The sequence below is a fragment of the Haliotis asinina genome, chromosome 15 (genome assembly GCF_037392515.1).
Source record: "Haliotis asinina isolate JCU_RB_2024 chromosome 15, JCU_Hal_asi_v2, whole genome shotgun sequence".
Lineage (NCBI taxonomy): Eukaryota > Metazoa > Mollusca > Gastropoda > Lepetellida > Haliotidae > Haliotis > Haliotis asinina.
Window position 1 is genome coordinate 10,409,337 of NC_090294.1, and position 18,604 is coordinate 10,427,940.

The following is an 18,604-nucleotide window of genomic DNA, read 5'->3' on the forward strand; positions in this document are numbered from 1 at the left end:
TGGAGCCACATGTGGTATGTGCTTCGTTGTGGGGCATTTATAACTACTTTGTGATGACATTGAATTTATTCAACTTTCGAACCAAGTGCAGAAATTTAGTAAGAAAGGTATATGTGCCTCGACTAGAGTCTAGTTTGGTATTGCGAAAGATAGTTTTGACACTTTGGGCAGCTCGTAAAATGTATTCGGTAGGGGATATGAAAAATTAAATAGAAAGTATAGACTGTAACAAATGAACAATCAATAAATCAAGCAAATGAGAGGGATGTAGCAAATGTCCAGAGATCTTGCTGGAAATGTCCATAACATTCGCTCGAAGTGTCCATAACATTTGCTATGGGGTCGTTAAAAGCAACGGAGTGACTGAACACTGGTCCCGTTACAACTATTCCTGACCTGTACGATCTGATTGAAGAGTTCATTGATGACCTTCTCTACACCGGGACATTCTGCCTGATCAATGATGACGAGGATGTTGCGCATGTAGACTGCGAGGCCGTCCAACATCGCCGGTACACACTCCCAGTTGCTGGCAAGCTTCACCAACGTGGTCAACGATCTCTCTGCGTCCTCAACGCTTGTCTTTTCTGAAAGAAGAACGCCCATTTTAGTCAAACCTTTCGCCAAGAGGCTGAGAAAAAGCAATTTTGCCCTATGAAGTCATGTATGGATTTTGGGGCAGTCACACGTTCATCTAGCACCTGCTGTGACAGAAGCGACAGGTTTCCATCTGTACATCAGATACTACTAGTGTGATCCAGCGATACTCCATCTCTAATTCGTTAAAAGCGATAATCATTGTTTGAAATGGACCAATCACGTACCAGGATGCAGTACAGTAAGCCTTATTGTTTATATGCCATCGTTTGTCCAGGAGTAAATATCCATGTGTAAATGAGTTTTCTTCCAAGAAACGTTGGCACTTGGCATTATATTCAGTTTGGCAACATAACCAGGTTATAATAAGGAAATCAACTGCGACAAAAACATGGCATTATATACAGGATGAAATTACAGGCTGACTGTATATAGAAGAACCTATGTCAAGCAAACAATCAGCAGAGATACACGAGGTGGCCTAGACATGTGTGATCACATAGTTGCTTATGTGAAACAATATAGATACAAGTGTTAAGAGTATATGCAACTGCTTGATCGGATGCGTGCTACCTGGCCATAGGTACAAACACTGAAGCCCATTCTGTCCAACCTGATGCTGTTGATGTAGTTAAAGGGCAAGGCGAGGCAAAGGGACGCAGGGCAGGGCAGGGCAGGGCAGGGCAGGGCAGGGCAGGGCAGGGCAGGGCAGGGCAGGGCAGGGACGGGCTCGTGCATTGCAGTCTAACAAGGATAACGTAGCCCACTTGTTTTATGCAGTTGCGCTTGCAAAGTTCCTGCAATGCTACAGCCCGGAACTGCAGGAAGAGATTCTACACATTGTACCCATGCTAAACAAACAAACAAACAAACAAACAAACAAACAAACAAAAAACAAACAACAAACAACAAACAAAGAAACAAAACAATATGCTGGACGACACAGACCATGAAAGCGTGGGAACTAGAACCTCCGCACAGGTGTGACAAGCTGACACACTAACAGCTGGCCTTCACACCAACATTAATGGTACATGAACTGAGGACCTGGAGGACGCTTCTGCTTTAGAAACTGAAAGGTATATATTTACCGCTTGGTAGATTTCAACAAGCAACAGACCAATTGATGTAAATTGTCTCTACAGTTGTAGTCTGGATTGTATACTCGTGCTCATTACACAGACACCTCAGTTACGAGGGTATACCACATTTGTCGCGTCGTGGCTGCTATAACATTGCAGCGTCTACTTTGATGAGAAAGAACATTCCTCTGGTTGCTGTAGAATGTATCATCGAGACAAATTACAAGCTCTGTGGAAATGTCACTCTGATTAGGCGGGATCGCGTGTATGTAGACTACCACGGGCGTTCTGCGAAATTCCGGAGAGACCTTCGCCAGAGATAACGCGGTTCGTTTCGACTTCGGTATCAGTTTGTGTATCATTAATGGTGGGAGTCGACCTGCTTTTAACCTGTGTAAACGTCCACGCTGCCTGTTTAACTCTTTGTTTTGAAGCGTCCGAACTTGAGACTTAGAAGGGATCGGTGGAAAGGAATTGGCCCAACACTCCGTTTCACATACCGATGTGCATGTATTCTTACTTCAAGAGATAAGCTATCTGAAAGCATTACTCGCCTAGAACGGGGCTACATTTACCGTAATATATCCGACGATGGTGTTAGATCCAGACACAAGTGACAACATATCCGCTCAAAAGATGTATTTAGAAACATCAGCACGTAAATAATGTTTCTTAAAACTTCCTATTGCAAGGCGAAAAGGTTACCTAAAACCAACCCAAGACAACACCCCCCCACCCCCACCCCCTACCCCAAACGAACCTGAGTCATAGACGTGACAAGTGAACGACCGGTTTTAATGAAAACAAACTTTTAAAGCAAAACCGATTGGACAGAATGTATCAGCTGTGTCAACCAGTGCACACAGTAATATTACTTGGATTACACAATCATGGGTCGGTCCCCATAGTGCCCGCAATGCCATTAGTTCATATTTTAATCAAATACATTTAAACCAGTAGGATTGAAAAGTGTTTTTATAGCATTTTTCTACATCTAGGAAATTTAAAAGCGACGGATAAGTTAAAAAAACACCAACGCCTTATTTCCTGAAATATGAGGCCGAGATGCCAAAAAGTTAAAATCACCAAAAGTACTCGGAGTATTTGTGTAGTTCTAGCAATATGATAAAGGAACATACTTTAACACGACCTAGTTGTATTAGGCTCCACGATTCGCCGTGTAGAGTTGAGTCCCTTGGGAGTAGTGCTAAGCATGATGGTTGGTTTGTATCGAAGTTGTCCCCGTCCATGTCTCTAGGTCTGTCAGTAAGATACCTGTGGTCGTTTCAACGAGATACGCAAATACTCCGGATTTTCCTCCCACTAGTAGCAGACACGGCTTGATATAACTGGGACAAGGCGGCTTTAAACCACTAACTGTTATTGAAAATGCTTATCTGCAAGTCAAGGACTTCAAAACATATTGTAACAGTTCGCGATTTTACAAGGAGACGTCGGCACGTCCCAAACGAATGTCTGTAGTGAGTGAATTCCAACTGATAAAACGGCCATAAGTAATAGAAACAGTATGCAAACCATTTTCAAAAGCACACATTGATGACATGAATATATATATCTTTTCTGCATTTTTTGTATTGATGTTCGATTGAACAGCAAAATCAAACAAACAAAAAACAAACCCAAAACAAAACAAAACAAAAAACCCAAGAGCCCATTCTCTGTATGTATACTGTATATATTTACTGCCAAAAAGGAAATAAAACGGCCTGAAACAACGAGGATGAATGTTAAGACAAACATGTACTTCAGCTCGGTGTGGGTAGGTGACACTACTCACTAATTGGTCAGATACCTGGTCTTACATGTAGAGGCACTGGTATCCAAGCAGCAAATGGGTACCCGGATGGATGGTACAGTGGACACACTTAGCAGTCAAGGAAATGCTTCGGATGATTATTCATCGGGGAGATATGAATCTGTTTAAAAGAACATTGATCCACTGATCGCCCAAAGTGACTATGCCACGGCCCGGAGATGAATTGATGTTTTTTTCGTTTCACTTGTGTTTTGACATAGCTTCAGAAATTAATTGTTGCTTTTCGCTTGGTCACAACAGTGTGCTTCAAATGATTTTAATGTTCTAGCTGTGTTTACATAATCTGCCAGTTTAGTATACGTCCGGTTTATAGAAAAATTGAACGATTGAGAACTGATACATAGTTACTGCCCACATCATCATCATCATCATCATCATCATCATCATCATCAGGGGTGCCATCAACTGCACGATACTATTATCATCATCATCAAATTTAAACACAGGCTCCCTTCTCGATCATCATCACTATAAACATCACCATGACCATCTTCATCACTACTGCAAGCCTTCATCATCATCATCATCATCATCATCATCGTCGTCGTCGTCGTCGTCGTCGTCATCATCATCATTTCAAGTGCGCGATACCATAGATCGTGCAACACAAGAGGCTTTCAGGTCGCGTCGTTATTCCCCATCTCTGTTGGGAAGGCTTACCTCGCCACTATCATCCAAGCAGCATATATCCTCAAAGCTTACTCCTATTACGGCGAACGTGATCACCCTTGGACATGTTTTTGTGACGCGCCTAGTCAGAGCGCCTTGAACTCCACATAGAGAATCCGGAATTGACCGACGTCTGTGGCCATTTGTGTCGATACTGTTATAGGCCCCGACGGGGGTCTGTGTTGAATCGCTGCCATTTTACCGTGATGCCAGATACTGTACTTGCAGTCGTAATGAATATGTGATGGGGAACAAACTGCTTGTGTCGTGCTAACAGACCAAGGTCACCATCGGGCTGAATCTCAAAACATGAAATGTGAGTGGGCGGGGATATTCAACATCTGAACATTATTTTAGTGTGTTTTAGAAATGGGCTTCCCACGTTGCTGGGGATAGAAGATGCCTTCGTCATGGCGAGCGAACGTTTTAACCACCAGGCAAAGCATTTGGCGATTAGACCTGTGCTTAGTGTTGTCACTGATACTTATCCGTTTATTAAAGAGTCTAAGCAGTATTTGTTCATTATCTCAACGTCGTGCGGTGGGGTAGCCTAACAAATAAAACGTTGGCTCGTCACGCTGAAGATCCAGGTTTGATTCCCCACATAGGTACAATGTGAGAGACCCATTTCTGGTGTCCCCCGAAGTGATATTGCTGGAATATTGCTAAAAGCGGCGTAAAACCATATTCACTCTCATTATCTCCGCGATCTATGTCTCTCATTGGTTTACCCCCGAACCAGGTGTGATACACGGGTTATTAACCGAGTCAGTTGTAAGAAGATCTTACCCTTCAGTATATCTTGAATCCGCGAAGATCTAGGTTAGAACACTGACCCAGACCCGATTATTTACAGACAACCTCCATATAGCTGGAATATTGCTAACTGCGGCATAAAACTAGACTCACTCAGTATATGCTGAGAAGCTATTTCTCAACGTTATGTCATGGTTGACGGTGCAGGCAGATGATATGTGCCGTGCATTGATCAAGGAACATTAATGTAATGGTTGTTTGTCACCTGGTCATACAATAAGTAATCAATCACATATTCCACGGCATATTCAATACCCATAAAAATACAACGCACGTCATGAATGTCTAAGGTGTAGCGACTTCTACTATTCATGACGTTAACAAGTATACTTCCGATCATTGATCTTTTTGCCTTTTAATAAGTTCTTCCTTCCATCGTCCTTTTCGTCAGTGAAAAATTCGTATTTGACATGGGATTTTCAATCGATGTTCGTATGAAGGTCAAGCTATTTACAGGGCAAATTTCACTTGCAAAACTCCAAGTTCTTTAATACACGCATATTGACAACAAAATACATCACCGCATATTGTCAACAAGTACGTCACTGGATGTTCCGTAATACATACATATTGTCAACAAATACAGCACCGCATATTGTCAACAAATACACACAAATTGTAATAAACTCATATTGTAAACAAATACATCATTCGCTGTTCTGTAAGTAAGACTCACATATTGTCGATGATCCTGTAAGTAATAGACATGTTGTAAACAATCTCCAATTACTGTTCAGTGTGTGGATGTACACGTGTTGTCAACAATATACATCACGCCCTCTGCACGTTATTAACTCGATAAGAGTGTGTGAGAGAAAAAACACCAAAACACCACCATCGCCAACGATAAGAAAAGGTCGGTTCAATGTATTAGGTTTGCAGGGGTCCACAAATTCATTTTGAACTATTTTTCCCCAAACAGCAAATCAATACTGCAGGGAAAGCTTTCTATTCCCTGGTTGCCGATGATGAGTATCAACCGACACGCAGTGACAACGGTTCTACAAATTAGCTCATCGCATGGAGGCACACGCACCTCGCAGACTTTTGTATCAAATCTCGGAGAAATCTTTGACAAAAACCTGAGTAATTAGTTCTTCAAATGTTCCTATTTGTTTATAAACTCTATATGTTAAATCAACCTGTGCAAAAACACAGTAAACCCATTATTAGAATTCCTTTAAGTCGTTTTGACTTCAAATGAGAAATGAACAGCCCCTAAAGCCTTCCCCTTGCGTGACGGGAGAAACGTCACCGATATAAACACGAGCAAGCGAACGGCTTCTGTCTTCTCCCGTGCCAGCTCCCATTGGATCCTCAAAGGATAGCTCTTGTAGGCACCAACATCGACCCGACAGATCCTGGTTCTATTTCTTTGTTAACACTTCATTTAGAAACGGCTCAATACCGACACCGACACGAAGTGAACATAATCTGGACTCGGACAACCGTTACTGATATACACGATCAGTAATAAGTACAAAAAGACCAACAAATCGAACAATATAAGACGTGACTATGATCATCATCACATGACCGTTTGTGTATATTTAACATTTTTCGTTTTTAAATAAACTTCGAGAGTGAAGAATATAGGTTAGAGTATACACCATATAATTAGATCCACGTGTAACGTAAGATGAAGCTTTGATAAGAGTATCATCGGTTGTCAATGGTTTGTTTATAGTCGTAGATACGTTAACGTCTTTTGGATCAAGCCAAAACCTTGTTTCTTTTACGTGATAATACTTTTCCATCTTCCCGAGAGATCGAGTTTTTTATTGTAGGCTAGGACACTAAGTAAATGGGTAAGATGTTTTAGGCATTAAAAGGAGGTCTCGATGTGATAGTGGTAACAAAGCAAAGCAATACAGGCAGTGTGCTTCTCCCCTTTTAGTTTGGCCTCAAATTTCGCACAAACACACACTAACACAGTCATGTTTCTGAGGTAAAAGGCTCTTAAGTACCCGGTCCAGCTTAATGATTTCAATCATCCCCCAAAACGTGTTTTTGCGTGAAACGGATTTCATTTGCGTCTGCTATTTTCTTGTTATTCGCAGATATGACGTAATGGTTTGCCATCTAAAACACAACGATTTTCTGAGACCATAATAGGCTTAGTCGGTGTTTCTAGTTGAGATATGAAAACGTATTTTTCAACCTTCATGACTTAATCAACTGCATGTAATCTAGTGCAATGGTATATTACGGTTCTCGAAACAAAGAGAGATGACTCTAGTCTGACTGATTGAGGATAGATGGTGGTACTGTCCACAGAAACGTTCATCCTTGACCTCTGATTCAGGTATACAGTGCACTCGGTCCCTAACGACACCACTCGCAGAAGCTCTGACAGCTGCCCCGGTCAACCTGCTTCATTATGTCCTGACATTAAACTGTTGTTTGAGAAGGATGCTACGTTCTTACAGACGCCACATATTGCTATTAGCAGTTGTGACTTGTGACAGGCATACTATGCAGGTCATAATGGATCTTTATTACTCAAACAACACTACACGTTGATTGAGACTGTGTAATTCGGCTTCGTGACCGGGCCCTGCGTTGTATAAGTCCGCCATTACTGAAGTAAATGTCGGAAACAATTTGTAGTTCTTGCTGTGTGCTTTAAAACGTTATCAACTGCTTCGGAGCTGACGTCATCCCTTGCGGATGTGTTCTATTAAGACAGAACTCTGTGGGTGAGTATTGACGAAAGCTAGCGTGCAATGTCGACGCGTTACTGTACCCGCTTCTTTGTCGTGCGCGATAACGCTAATGATTTCACGGTGACGTCAAAACGGTTCCTTCGTTTGAAATGGCGATCCAATTTAGCAGTTCGCCATATTGAAACAGCGGGGACCCCTAACGAAGTAATCTACTGTAAGGCTTTTAGTCTGATGACAAATCCTAGCTGTCTTTTACTTGCTGTGCGACTGGCAGGACACAGAGAAAAGTAGATCAAATGTTCAGTCAGATCAGATGCTGAGCCCGGGAACATTGTAATGACCCTCGCTCTGTCATAAACGCTGAGGCACAGACAAACCTTAAAGGGGTGCCACGCTCAGTCAAACTGGCAGACCCAGGTAGTTTGATTAATGTTCCCGACCTGAATCCTCCTTTGCCTTGAACTTAATACTGTAACACGCAACATGTAACAAAAGCGCCATATTCGTTTAAAAACATCTTATTCTGTTATCGGGTATTTTCATATCTATCACAGAGGGACTATACACCTGGATCATTTTGGAATAAATATGCAATTAAGTTGCTGAAAAGAGTTACCTGCCCCTGATAAAAAACAACAACAAACAAATCACAAAACATCGTGAGAAGACGTTCTTGGAGAATGTGCGTCAAACTGACATGAATGACTATGCTGCATTCCATTTAAGCATTCCGTTTGAATGTATGAAACGAGGAATTTGCGCAAGCCATAAAAAGCTCTCCTAGAGTAGAGAAGAATGTGCCCGTCTTGAACCGCTAATACGGCATTGGCAAAGACGGACAGGAGGTCTTCATACATTGCCATGGGGGATTCGAACACTTGAGGCATCTTATCACGAGGCATGACAGGTATCTGCAATGTAAATATGCACCGATTCTATCCAGCCTCTGGCAGGTCCCATTAGCTGCAGATTACATACCGTTGTCATCGTTTACATGTTCACACGGATTTGTGTATGTTTTCACACATCAAAGTTTTTGTGTACCCGGGGGCACGGAGGGCTGTTTGGGGCGCTCTGCAGAGTTACCTCCCTTTCACGCCCAAGCCTTCTATTATAATAGTGTCGCATACCTTATGCTCGTTTTTTTTTGTTTTTTTTTAAAAAAAAACAACAAAACAAAACAAAAACAACACCCCTTACGAGTAACGAGTAACACGGCGTGGGAAGGACGTGAAGCCTACCGGTTACTGCGGTCATCGTCAGGCTGAGGACCATGTTTGATTCCCTACATGCATGAAGTCTATTTCAGGTGTCTGCTGGAATAGTGCCAAGAACGACATGGTACAGAATCCACCAAGACGACGTCACATAACTGTAATACAGTCCAAACCGCCGTAAGAGGCGGTGGGGTAGCCCAGTGGTTAAAGCTTTCTCTCGTCACGTCAAAGACCCGGCTTCGATTCCCCAAATGGGTACAATGTGTCAAGGCCATTGTCTGGTGTCCGGCGTAAAACTAAACTCACTCGCTCACTATTCACTCACACACGTTACATATGGATAATGAATGCCAAATTTTAGTGACGTTAACTTCTCAAATGTCATCTAAGATCGAACGCGAAATTTAGCCCAGCCTATGAGAACACTGACAAGGAGCTGACACATGCCATTCAGAAAGCGGCTCTACCGGGTTTTACTGTACTACTTTCAGATTCAGAGACTTCCATTCCAATCTAGGTCTTGAGACAGTGTTTTGACACGCTCACCGATTCAGAATTTGAAACTAAAGAAAACATTTCGAAAAGCTTTTAAGATTGTAATGCCGTCAGCCTCTCTGACTTGGTTGACATAGGTCAAAGTATTCCAATTGCGTAGATTGACGCTCATGCTATTGACCACTGGATTGTCTTGTCCAGAAACGATTATTTACAAACCACCGCCATATAACTGGAATATTGTTGTGTGCAGCGTTAAACAAGCAAACAGCCAACAATCCAGTACTTCCACGACCGACCCTAATATTGATGTGCTTGCTCCACTGATGCGAGAAATGGACAGTGATTTGGCCCACAAACTACAAACCATCACAATCCTTCGGAACCGGACGAGTTAACCTTTCCTATAGCTAGTTTCCATGATTAGAAAACAGATTCCAGCTTTCATTTGTCTCATCAGGTAAGCGTTCCTCCTATTTGTGGATAAAGGGTCATTCTGATGCCACCCGTCACGATATGTACCGAGGTCTTTGTTTAGCAGTGGTGAGAACATCTGTCTTAGTGACATTTGTTCACCAACGTACAGCATGTGAAGCTTAGTCCTGGCACCCTCGTCGCCATATAGCAGGGCTGCTGGTAAAATCTGTTCACCCGGTGGGGTAGCCTGGTGGTTAAAGTGTTCGCTCGTTCGCCGAAGACCTGGGTTCGCTTCCCTACATGGGTACAATGTTTGAAGCCCATTTCTCGTCTCCCCGCCGTGATATTGCCAAAAGCGGTGTAAAACCAAACTCATTCACTGAATAAACGCTTTTATGCGTCCCTTATGTTCATAGTGACGCAGATTGCTAGACATAGTCAACTTCATTAAGAGAGTTGACAGTACCTAGAGGATGATGTCTCCATGGACTAAACCTGAACTGTATAAACGGCAGAACCGGCCTACCTCTAACTTAACCTGGCAGGATTGATTTGTTCTTTCTATCGCGTGTGATGGACCTATTGTCAGCACGCCCACAGTCCTGATTCCAAGAACGGCCTGAATTGATTATTGATTTGCACGTGCATGAACTATTAGTGACCCGAGTTTACTTTTACACAGTGCTGTGGTCGTCCCCGTGTACACTCTAACACGGTGCGAGTCCGACTCGAAACTCCACACACTACTTCTGTCGGCCTCTATGTACAAACTAACACAGTACTACAGTGGGTCTGGATATATACACATGCACAAAAGTTGAGCGCCACCCACTATTTTTGTGATCTGCTACTTTGCAAAGTAACTATGGTAACTATCATAACGAGATCTATGACTGTTTTAAGCCGATTTTGTTAACTTTAAGTCATGCAAATGTTGTCTCAAAGCAAAGTAAGACAATCTAAGCGTAATGCAAATTTACCAGCGACCAGAATTTGAGGGTTTATAAAACACTGAAAACTTTTATTGTCAAGAAACTGTAATGATGTCAAGATGCCATATCAGGTGTCATACAGAGGTCTCATGAAGTGCAGAGTCTGTTGCATGACAGAAACATCAGTAACCTGTGTATGATCCACGGACATTGACCACAGATTCAACCATACGTCTCATACTCATTACAAGTCGTTGAATGGTTATCTGGGGCAAACGGTTCTATACTTCATGAAGTGCGGCATCAAGTTCAGCGAGATTTTGAAGTGGGGTTTCCCGATGTCTGATTTTTCGCCTAAGAATGTCCCAGAGATGCTCTACTGGACTGAGATCCGGACTACACGCTGGCCTAGGAAGAGTGTCAATAGACTCTTGACGCAAATAAGCCAATCCTGCACGAGATCTGTGTGGCCTGGCATTGTCGTCCATGTACACAGGTCTTGTTCAAAGAGAACGGTTATCTAAATGAGGGACTATCACTGGACGAAGATCTGCATCTTGATATTGTTGGCCATTCAAGTTACCACTAATTGTTACAGGTGGAAGTTTGTTTGAGTTCGAAGGAAACGCAACCCCATATCATTACAGACCCCAACCCAACGAGTGATGACGATGTGATGACGATGTGATGACGACCCATTTGCCCTGTAATGGCCCTGCATGGCATGTCAGCATTTGTCATGCCTATCACCTGCCATCTCTCAGCGGTAATTAACTTTCTCCTCACCATGACTGATTTTCTAACTCTAAAGTGACAGGAGAATCTCACAACAGACCGGTGAAACCAAGTGTGTGAAACTTGATTTTCAAGATTCAGATGGCAGGGAAATGAGTTGCACATGCAAGACGTTTTCCTTGTCATATCTTGATAATCTTAGGTTCAGGAATCTATGGAAGGCTAATTCAGTCATAAACATTTATAGTTTGTATTTCTGATCTTCAGTGGTGAAATCAAGACACTATGAAAATAGTGGCGCTTAACTTTTGTGTATATAACCAGACAGGACGCTGCAGTGGTCGTTGAATACCCGACCGCAGTACTACAGTAAGCTTGAATATATAAAACGACACGGCATTAGCCTTCTATAGGTACCCGTACACAGTACTATACACTGGGCCTGGATATATAACCAGACACAGGACTGCAGTGGTCTTCTGTGTATACCCGAGCACAGTGCTACAGTGGGCCTAGCTATATAACCCAGCACAGTGAGGTTGTCGGTCTCTATTTATACCCTGTTAAAGTACATTTCTCTGTAGCTATAACGTTCCTCTACGTATCGACGTCTATTCAACCTTAACTCGCTGCTATAATCTGCCTTGATATCTCTATCTATATCCCTATGACGGTACCACAGTCGACCTGTCTATATAACTATATAACTTAAAAAGGTGCTGTGTAGTTTTACCCTTTTCACACCCAAACACGGAGTCAACCTCTCTCTCTCTCCCTCTCTCTCACTGCACATATAATTACCTATCGTCATATCTGTCTCTCTGTATGTCAAAACCAGTGTAACAGCCTTGAACACTGCGCACGCTTCTGATCACATTATAACCACGTCTCACATCTGTGTTAAGACCAACTGAACCAACCACTAACACATTTACTCTTCAAGGATTAAAAACTGAGACTTGATGTTCCTTGATGGCAAAGGTCTATTGAGTTCATCAAAGTAACGCACTTCTGGAAAGAAACCTTTGAGTGTTGTCACGTAATGCAAATCGCGATAAGTGTTCCGGACAGATTTTGAACTAATGGCTTTGGAATCAGGCTATCTTTGATCGCTCTGGGATGTAAAAGTCCTTTGTTGGTTGTGATTTGTTGTTTTGCCGAGACCGGAACACTTCTGCCTTGACGGCATGTGTCCTGTAACAGATCATGGGTATCGCAGAGCGACAACCACATCCGTGGTGTAGTGGGTAGAGCCATCGTCTCCGGATAGCTGAAGGTTCGATCCTCTGGCCAAGCAACGCCAATACCTTTTAATATTACCCTCCATGAAACAGGGACTGGCCGTTTCGCAATGTGGGGGTGGGGTGGGGGGTGGGGTTACACTGAGTTTGTGTTAAAGCCACAAATACAGTTTAATGCGTCATTAAAATATACATATGGAAATTAATTAAGCAACACCAAATTCAAAGACACATAAAAACTTAACAAAGGCTAACGAAGTAATTTTGATGATTGATTATTCAATTTTGATGTATTGACATACAGCATGAGCTTTTCATGGGTTGATATGACGCGCGTGAAGCTTGCACAGCGCACGTGCATTGCTTTAACCTCAACTTTCGAAAAATGCACTTTTTCCCTGGGGTGTTTACAAGCGCAGGTTGTCGATTGCATTCGGTTTTTCATTCATTTCAATGTCATGGCACGTAGGAAATCATCAGAGGCCACTCGTTGGCAAATAATCGGCATGAGGAATGCTGGTATGTCTCTAAGACAAATCGGGACTCAAATCGGACGACATCATTCCATAATTTCAAAACTTTTGAAAAAATACCGGGCCACTAATGAAGTTAAAGACCTGCCTAGACCAGGAAGACCCAGGAAGACCACAGTCCGGGAGGACAGAGCTTTACTGAGACTTGTACGGCGCAGGTCCTTCGACTCGAGCTCTCGGTTGAGACAGGAGTGGCTTCCAGGGAGACCCATCTCGAACAGGACTGTTCGGAATCGTCTGAAAGCTGCAGGATACCGGGCAAGGAGGCCAATCAAGCGACCCAGACTGTCTCCAGCCCATAAGGCAGCCCGACTGGCCTGGTGTAATGACCGTTTGCACTGGAACATTGCCTCTTGGAGGAAGGTCCATTTCTCAGATGAGAGCCGGTTCTTGCTGCACATGGTGGACGGTCGTACTCGGGTCTGGAGGCAGAGGAACACAGCAATGGCTCCACGGAACATCCAGGAGACTGTGGCCTTTGGGGGAGGTTCCGTTATGGTATGGGGGTGCATTTCCATGAACTGCAAGTTGGATATCATTACCATCCGTGGCAACCTTAACGGTGTTCGTTACCAACAGGAGGTTCTTGACAGGGCTGTGGTACCTCATTTTGAGAACCATCCTCTGGCAACGAGACCCATATTTATGGACGACAATGCTAGACCTCACAGGGCGCATGCTGTAAATGATTTTTTGCGGCAAAATGCAATTGACAGAATTCCATGGCCTGCCATGAGCCCTGACCTCAACCCCATTGAACATTTGTGGGACTTTATTGGCCGTCGTGTGAGGCAGAGAGACCCACCAGTCCATAATCTCAACGAATTGACGGCTGCCCTGCATGAGGAGTGGAACAGGATCCCCCAGAATCAGATCCGGAGACTCATCCAAGGAATGAGGAGGCGTCTGGAATCGGTGGTGCGTGCGCAGGGAGGACACACTAGATATTGATGAAAGTCGGTGTGCAGACTCTCAGATGACTGTTCTTTCTTTCCATGTGACATTTGTGTTAATACACCTGACAACAACGTCTGTGGATGAATAGTAAATTGTGTCCATTTTTTCATGAATTTAAGACAGTTTTAAGAATTTGGATTTCGTTGCAATAAAGCAAAGTCTTGATACTTTTTCCCTTTAAGTTGTTTGTCAGAGATCGTCTGTTGAATAAAAAAGTGTCAAACTATATCAACCCGGCATATTTTGATTGTCAGAACACTTCAAAGTTGCTCCAATAGAAAAAATTGGGGTGTTGCTTGATTAATTTCCAGGTGTATATATGGTGTCATGTGTCAAATTATTTGTCGCAGAAAACCAGAAGTCGCAAAGATTCTGAGTTATCGCCAAACGTACGAATGATGAATACTACAGTACGAGTTGTCAAAACGCCACTGAATACTTGATAGCATATATTTTGCGTACGTACTTCTCTTCTGTCGGTTGACATATAATCTAACTTGGTTGAAAAGGGTGCCAGGAAGTGCCAAATGAGACGCAGTCACGTGACAGTGACTGAGTGACGCCGCCCTCAGCAAAATTTCACCCATATGACAGCTGTCTGTAAATAACTGAATCTGGACTAGTCAACAAAGTGGTCAACCACATGAGCATCGATCTACGCAACTGGGATACAGTGACAAAGTCAGAGAGTCACTTCTTCCAACAAGCATGGGCGCGAGCCTGTCGACTCGATCCCGTTAGCCGCCTCTTGTGACAAGCATGGGTTGCTGAAGACCAACTCTTAAATCTTCTCCGGTCCGTTAAATGCAGATTTATGAAGCGGTAAACAGTACTTATAGTGGCCTTGATAATAAAACCCATGGTAAAATGCCCAGTTAATTTGTTAACGCAAAGGGGCATACATGGACCGACTCTCTCTCCTCACAGTCCATGAGACCAAAGTGGTGGCCTCCCGAACGATGAAAGATCTAATGTGCCACTTTGTGCGCAAAGCTCTAGCCAAAGATCCCGAATGGCATTTAGTCCCCAAAGGCGAGTCTAATGGATTTTATTCATAATCTTGAGACCAGAGGTTGTACATATCAACGTACTGAGTTGACCGTCGCCCTGTCGGACAGAATTTGTCAATGAAAAGAGATTAACTGGTCTCTACCTTCTACAGGGAAAGAACCCACTCTTTTTGAAAATATGCATATCACCTTTGAATCTTATGAATGGATTACTACATTTCAGAGGAGATCCTGTGTCCGTGAAACAAAGCTATGGCGGATATGCCCGTCAATCACATAACTTTCATTGAAAATATACGACAAGCTTCTTGTAAAGATCGTTGCATGAGATACAATCAAGCACCATGTTGACAGGTAACACATTTAGTAAATTTATCCAAGTATCTCCAGTTGGATTTCAGGAATGACTTAGCCATGGAGGCACTTTATGAAAAACTCAACTGCAAGCGAAAAGTGCCTATCTGTGATTTCATTTATTGAAATTCGTGAGGATAAAGAAACCCTATATTCGGCTTGACTACATGTCGACTTTACCGTTCTTAAAGGTAGGTGCCTTGCAAAGTTACCAAACTGTCACTTCTCTTTGAACAATAAACAGGTCTGCAGTGACACACGCTTTACACAGTGTGGCGTTAATAAACATAAATGAAGTCGATGTCGTGTGACTTTGTTTAGATCACCATTTGGCAGAATTTCTGTACAGTGTCATGGGTAGTTTGTATGACAATGAGTTCACTTCGATGTTATTTGTGCAACTGCACCTGCGCGACCCGTGTCAGAGCAAGTGGGAAATATAGACGTTCTCCTAGCTGCGGAGTTATGTGAGACCTTCAGTGAAAAAAAACATAGAAAAGATTGTATACGTCGCTGCTTGTCACGTTTTAGCTTACTGCGAACACGATGTGTGAGATAGTGTTCCATAGGCCATAGGTCGCCAACTCCCCAAGGCCATCGGACGATGATTTATTGAAAAATACTATTAGCCAATCACTACATCAATTTCTATTCCATCTGCTTGCAATACATCAACTTTTGAGCGATTTGGGAATGTGCGCAGTTTTCAGTAGTTGGGGGAGTGGTTGAGTGGGTTGGTTAGTGACTGAGTGGGTTCGTAAGTGGGTGAACGGATGAGTAGTGTTGAGCGTTAGCCCATAGGACAACAGACCAAGGGCTGTTAACAATGGGCGGATGCTAGATATTTGAACGTGTGAGTTGCAGATCTGGAAAACTAAGGGGGTTACTCCACACACAGTTTGATGTAGCCTCTGTTTCATAAAAAATGCCGAAACATCGCTTTATCAGAGCTCCTATCTCAAAGCAACATGTATTATTTTTAAGACAGACATGTTGTTATTGCACACCTTCAGTTGATACATTGAGGGTCCAGCTGTGGTTACATAATAACATGGCTACATGCACAGATGCTGCGTCCAGAAGGTCTGACGCTTGAGTTGGGATTCGCCGCCGAGAATTACCATTGAAGTCTAGCTGAAAGGTCTAACTTGATGTTTAGATATCATACATGGGGGACACAGCGGGGGACACCAGAAAAGGGCATCAAACACTGTGCCCATGTGAAATTGAACCTGGGTCTTAAACGGGACGAACGTACCACTACGCTACCCCATCGCATGTCAACTTTTTGCCTAGCTTGCATAAAATCTTTTTATCCTCAGAGAACTAATTTTGACCTGTTTAACATGATCTGGCTATAATCAGAGGAATATTCTTGCTCACATATTACTATAGGGATGTTCTAAACCACTCTCAAAATGATTGCCAGAGAAATATATGTAATCAGATTGTAAAATTAATAATCTAAAGATAATCAACGAAATAGTTTTTGATAAACTATTGTATGATATGAAGACTGTCACTTAATTTTGTTTGACCATCTGCGCAAAATGACTCAGAGGTTCTCTAAGAAAAATAATCACCAGCTGTTTCCAACTGAGTAAGAAAACCCGAACCCAGTGCTTAGATCGCTGGAGGTTACAGAAAACCCTTGTACGAAGTACGACCGCGCACTAAACAGGTACATGTCCGAAATCAAAGCATGCATTCTGTCTAACAGTCCTCAGAGGCACTGGAAGTCTTACATCGGTATTAAGATTAGGCATGCACTCATTCAGCCACCCTTGTGACAAGTTAACAGCTTCTGTGAAAGGATCTTAATACATCTTTTCATAAAGTCAGCGAATATCCGCCATGTTTCTTCACATCTCTTCTCGACTAACTTTCAGTGCTATCAAAATAAAACATCTACATGGTCTCTCTTTCGCTACTTTTTCCTTCCATTAGACCCCAAACCTGTATCATTAGTGAAGCTCTTCTTTGAATGCCATCTCTTTTGTATTGATTAACCCTTCCAAATGCATCTCTCACTAGGGAGGCTTTGCTATACACAGTCGTGTCGTTCCACCAACATTCCACCATCAGCTCCGCCTGGTACGTTCACTGAGCCACGCGCATATTGTTTTAGTACTCATCGTTAGCAGAAAAACAGAGGTCTATAATTGCATCAAAAGAATGAGAAAATCAATACAACTCCCGTGATTTAGTGAGTGCCACTAAGCCTGGGTATGTTTGTCAAAGTCTGACAGAATTTTCTAATTGAAGCTGAATCCCACGGCGAGGACGCCATTACCCGGCATGCATTGCCAAGTATGTATCGTCTGCTTTCGATGTCTAGGCGATCGCGTCAAGCCAAACCAGCATAAATACTCCAGCTTACATACACGAAATAAAATAGACTTAATGGACGTAGATGTTCGGTTTCCATGGTAATGATAAAATGCCGCAACTATGACTGGAAGGCAGAAAGGACATTTTGTTGACAGAAACAAGTGTAATGACATAGACGCTCCTGTTGGTACTGGAGAGACAGGATAAAATAACTTCGCGGGGAGGTTCACTCGGCTGTGATTCTCTCATACGAGGTAACCACTCTTGAATGACATATGAGGGGGAATTTATCCTAGGACGAAATCACTTCCCACTCAGGGTCAAAACATACCATTAAGGATAAAGTCACCCCTTTCTCAGATCCAGAATACTCATGTAAAGATGAAGTACCTCCCGATATTTTAGTCAATTAGTCTTCATTTCTGAATGATAAAATTTGTTTTCAAATACTTCTGTGTTACTAGATTATACACTGATATGGCAATGTCGTTGCAATCACGTTTCGTAAGAGACTGAACAATTCTAAGAACATCTGAGCTATATCATGTTTAGTTAATCAGAGATTATTTGAATCAATTTGCTGCAGTTTTATTTCTTGTTGAGTTTCAATTTTTATCCGATTTATTTTTCTCTCTCTTCTTTCTTTGTTCTTTTTAGATTCCAATTTGTAACCTATCTTTAATCCTATGGTACACGAGCGGAGCCATCGCCGGCA

At 42.7% G+C, this 18,604-nt stretch overlaps 1 protein-coding gene across 1 annotated transcript in view; it reads right to left on the reverse strand.

Moving 5' to 3' along the window:
• LOC137265750 (1-phosphatidylinositol 4,5-bisphosphate phosphodiesterase epsilon-1-like) overlaps positions 1–18,604 on the reverse strand; it is a 307,271-nt gene that overhangs the window by 166,594 nt on the left and 122,073 nt on the right. The window contains exon 3 of the mRNA XM_067801199.1: positions 397–587. Within this exon, the coding sequence (XP_067657300.1) occupies positions 397–587 (191 nt within the window). The remainder of the gene's footprint in view (positions 1–396; positions 588–18,604) is intronic.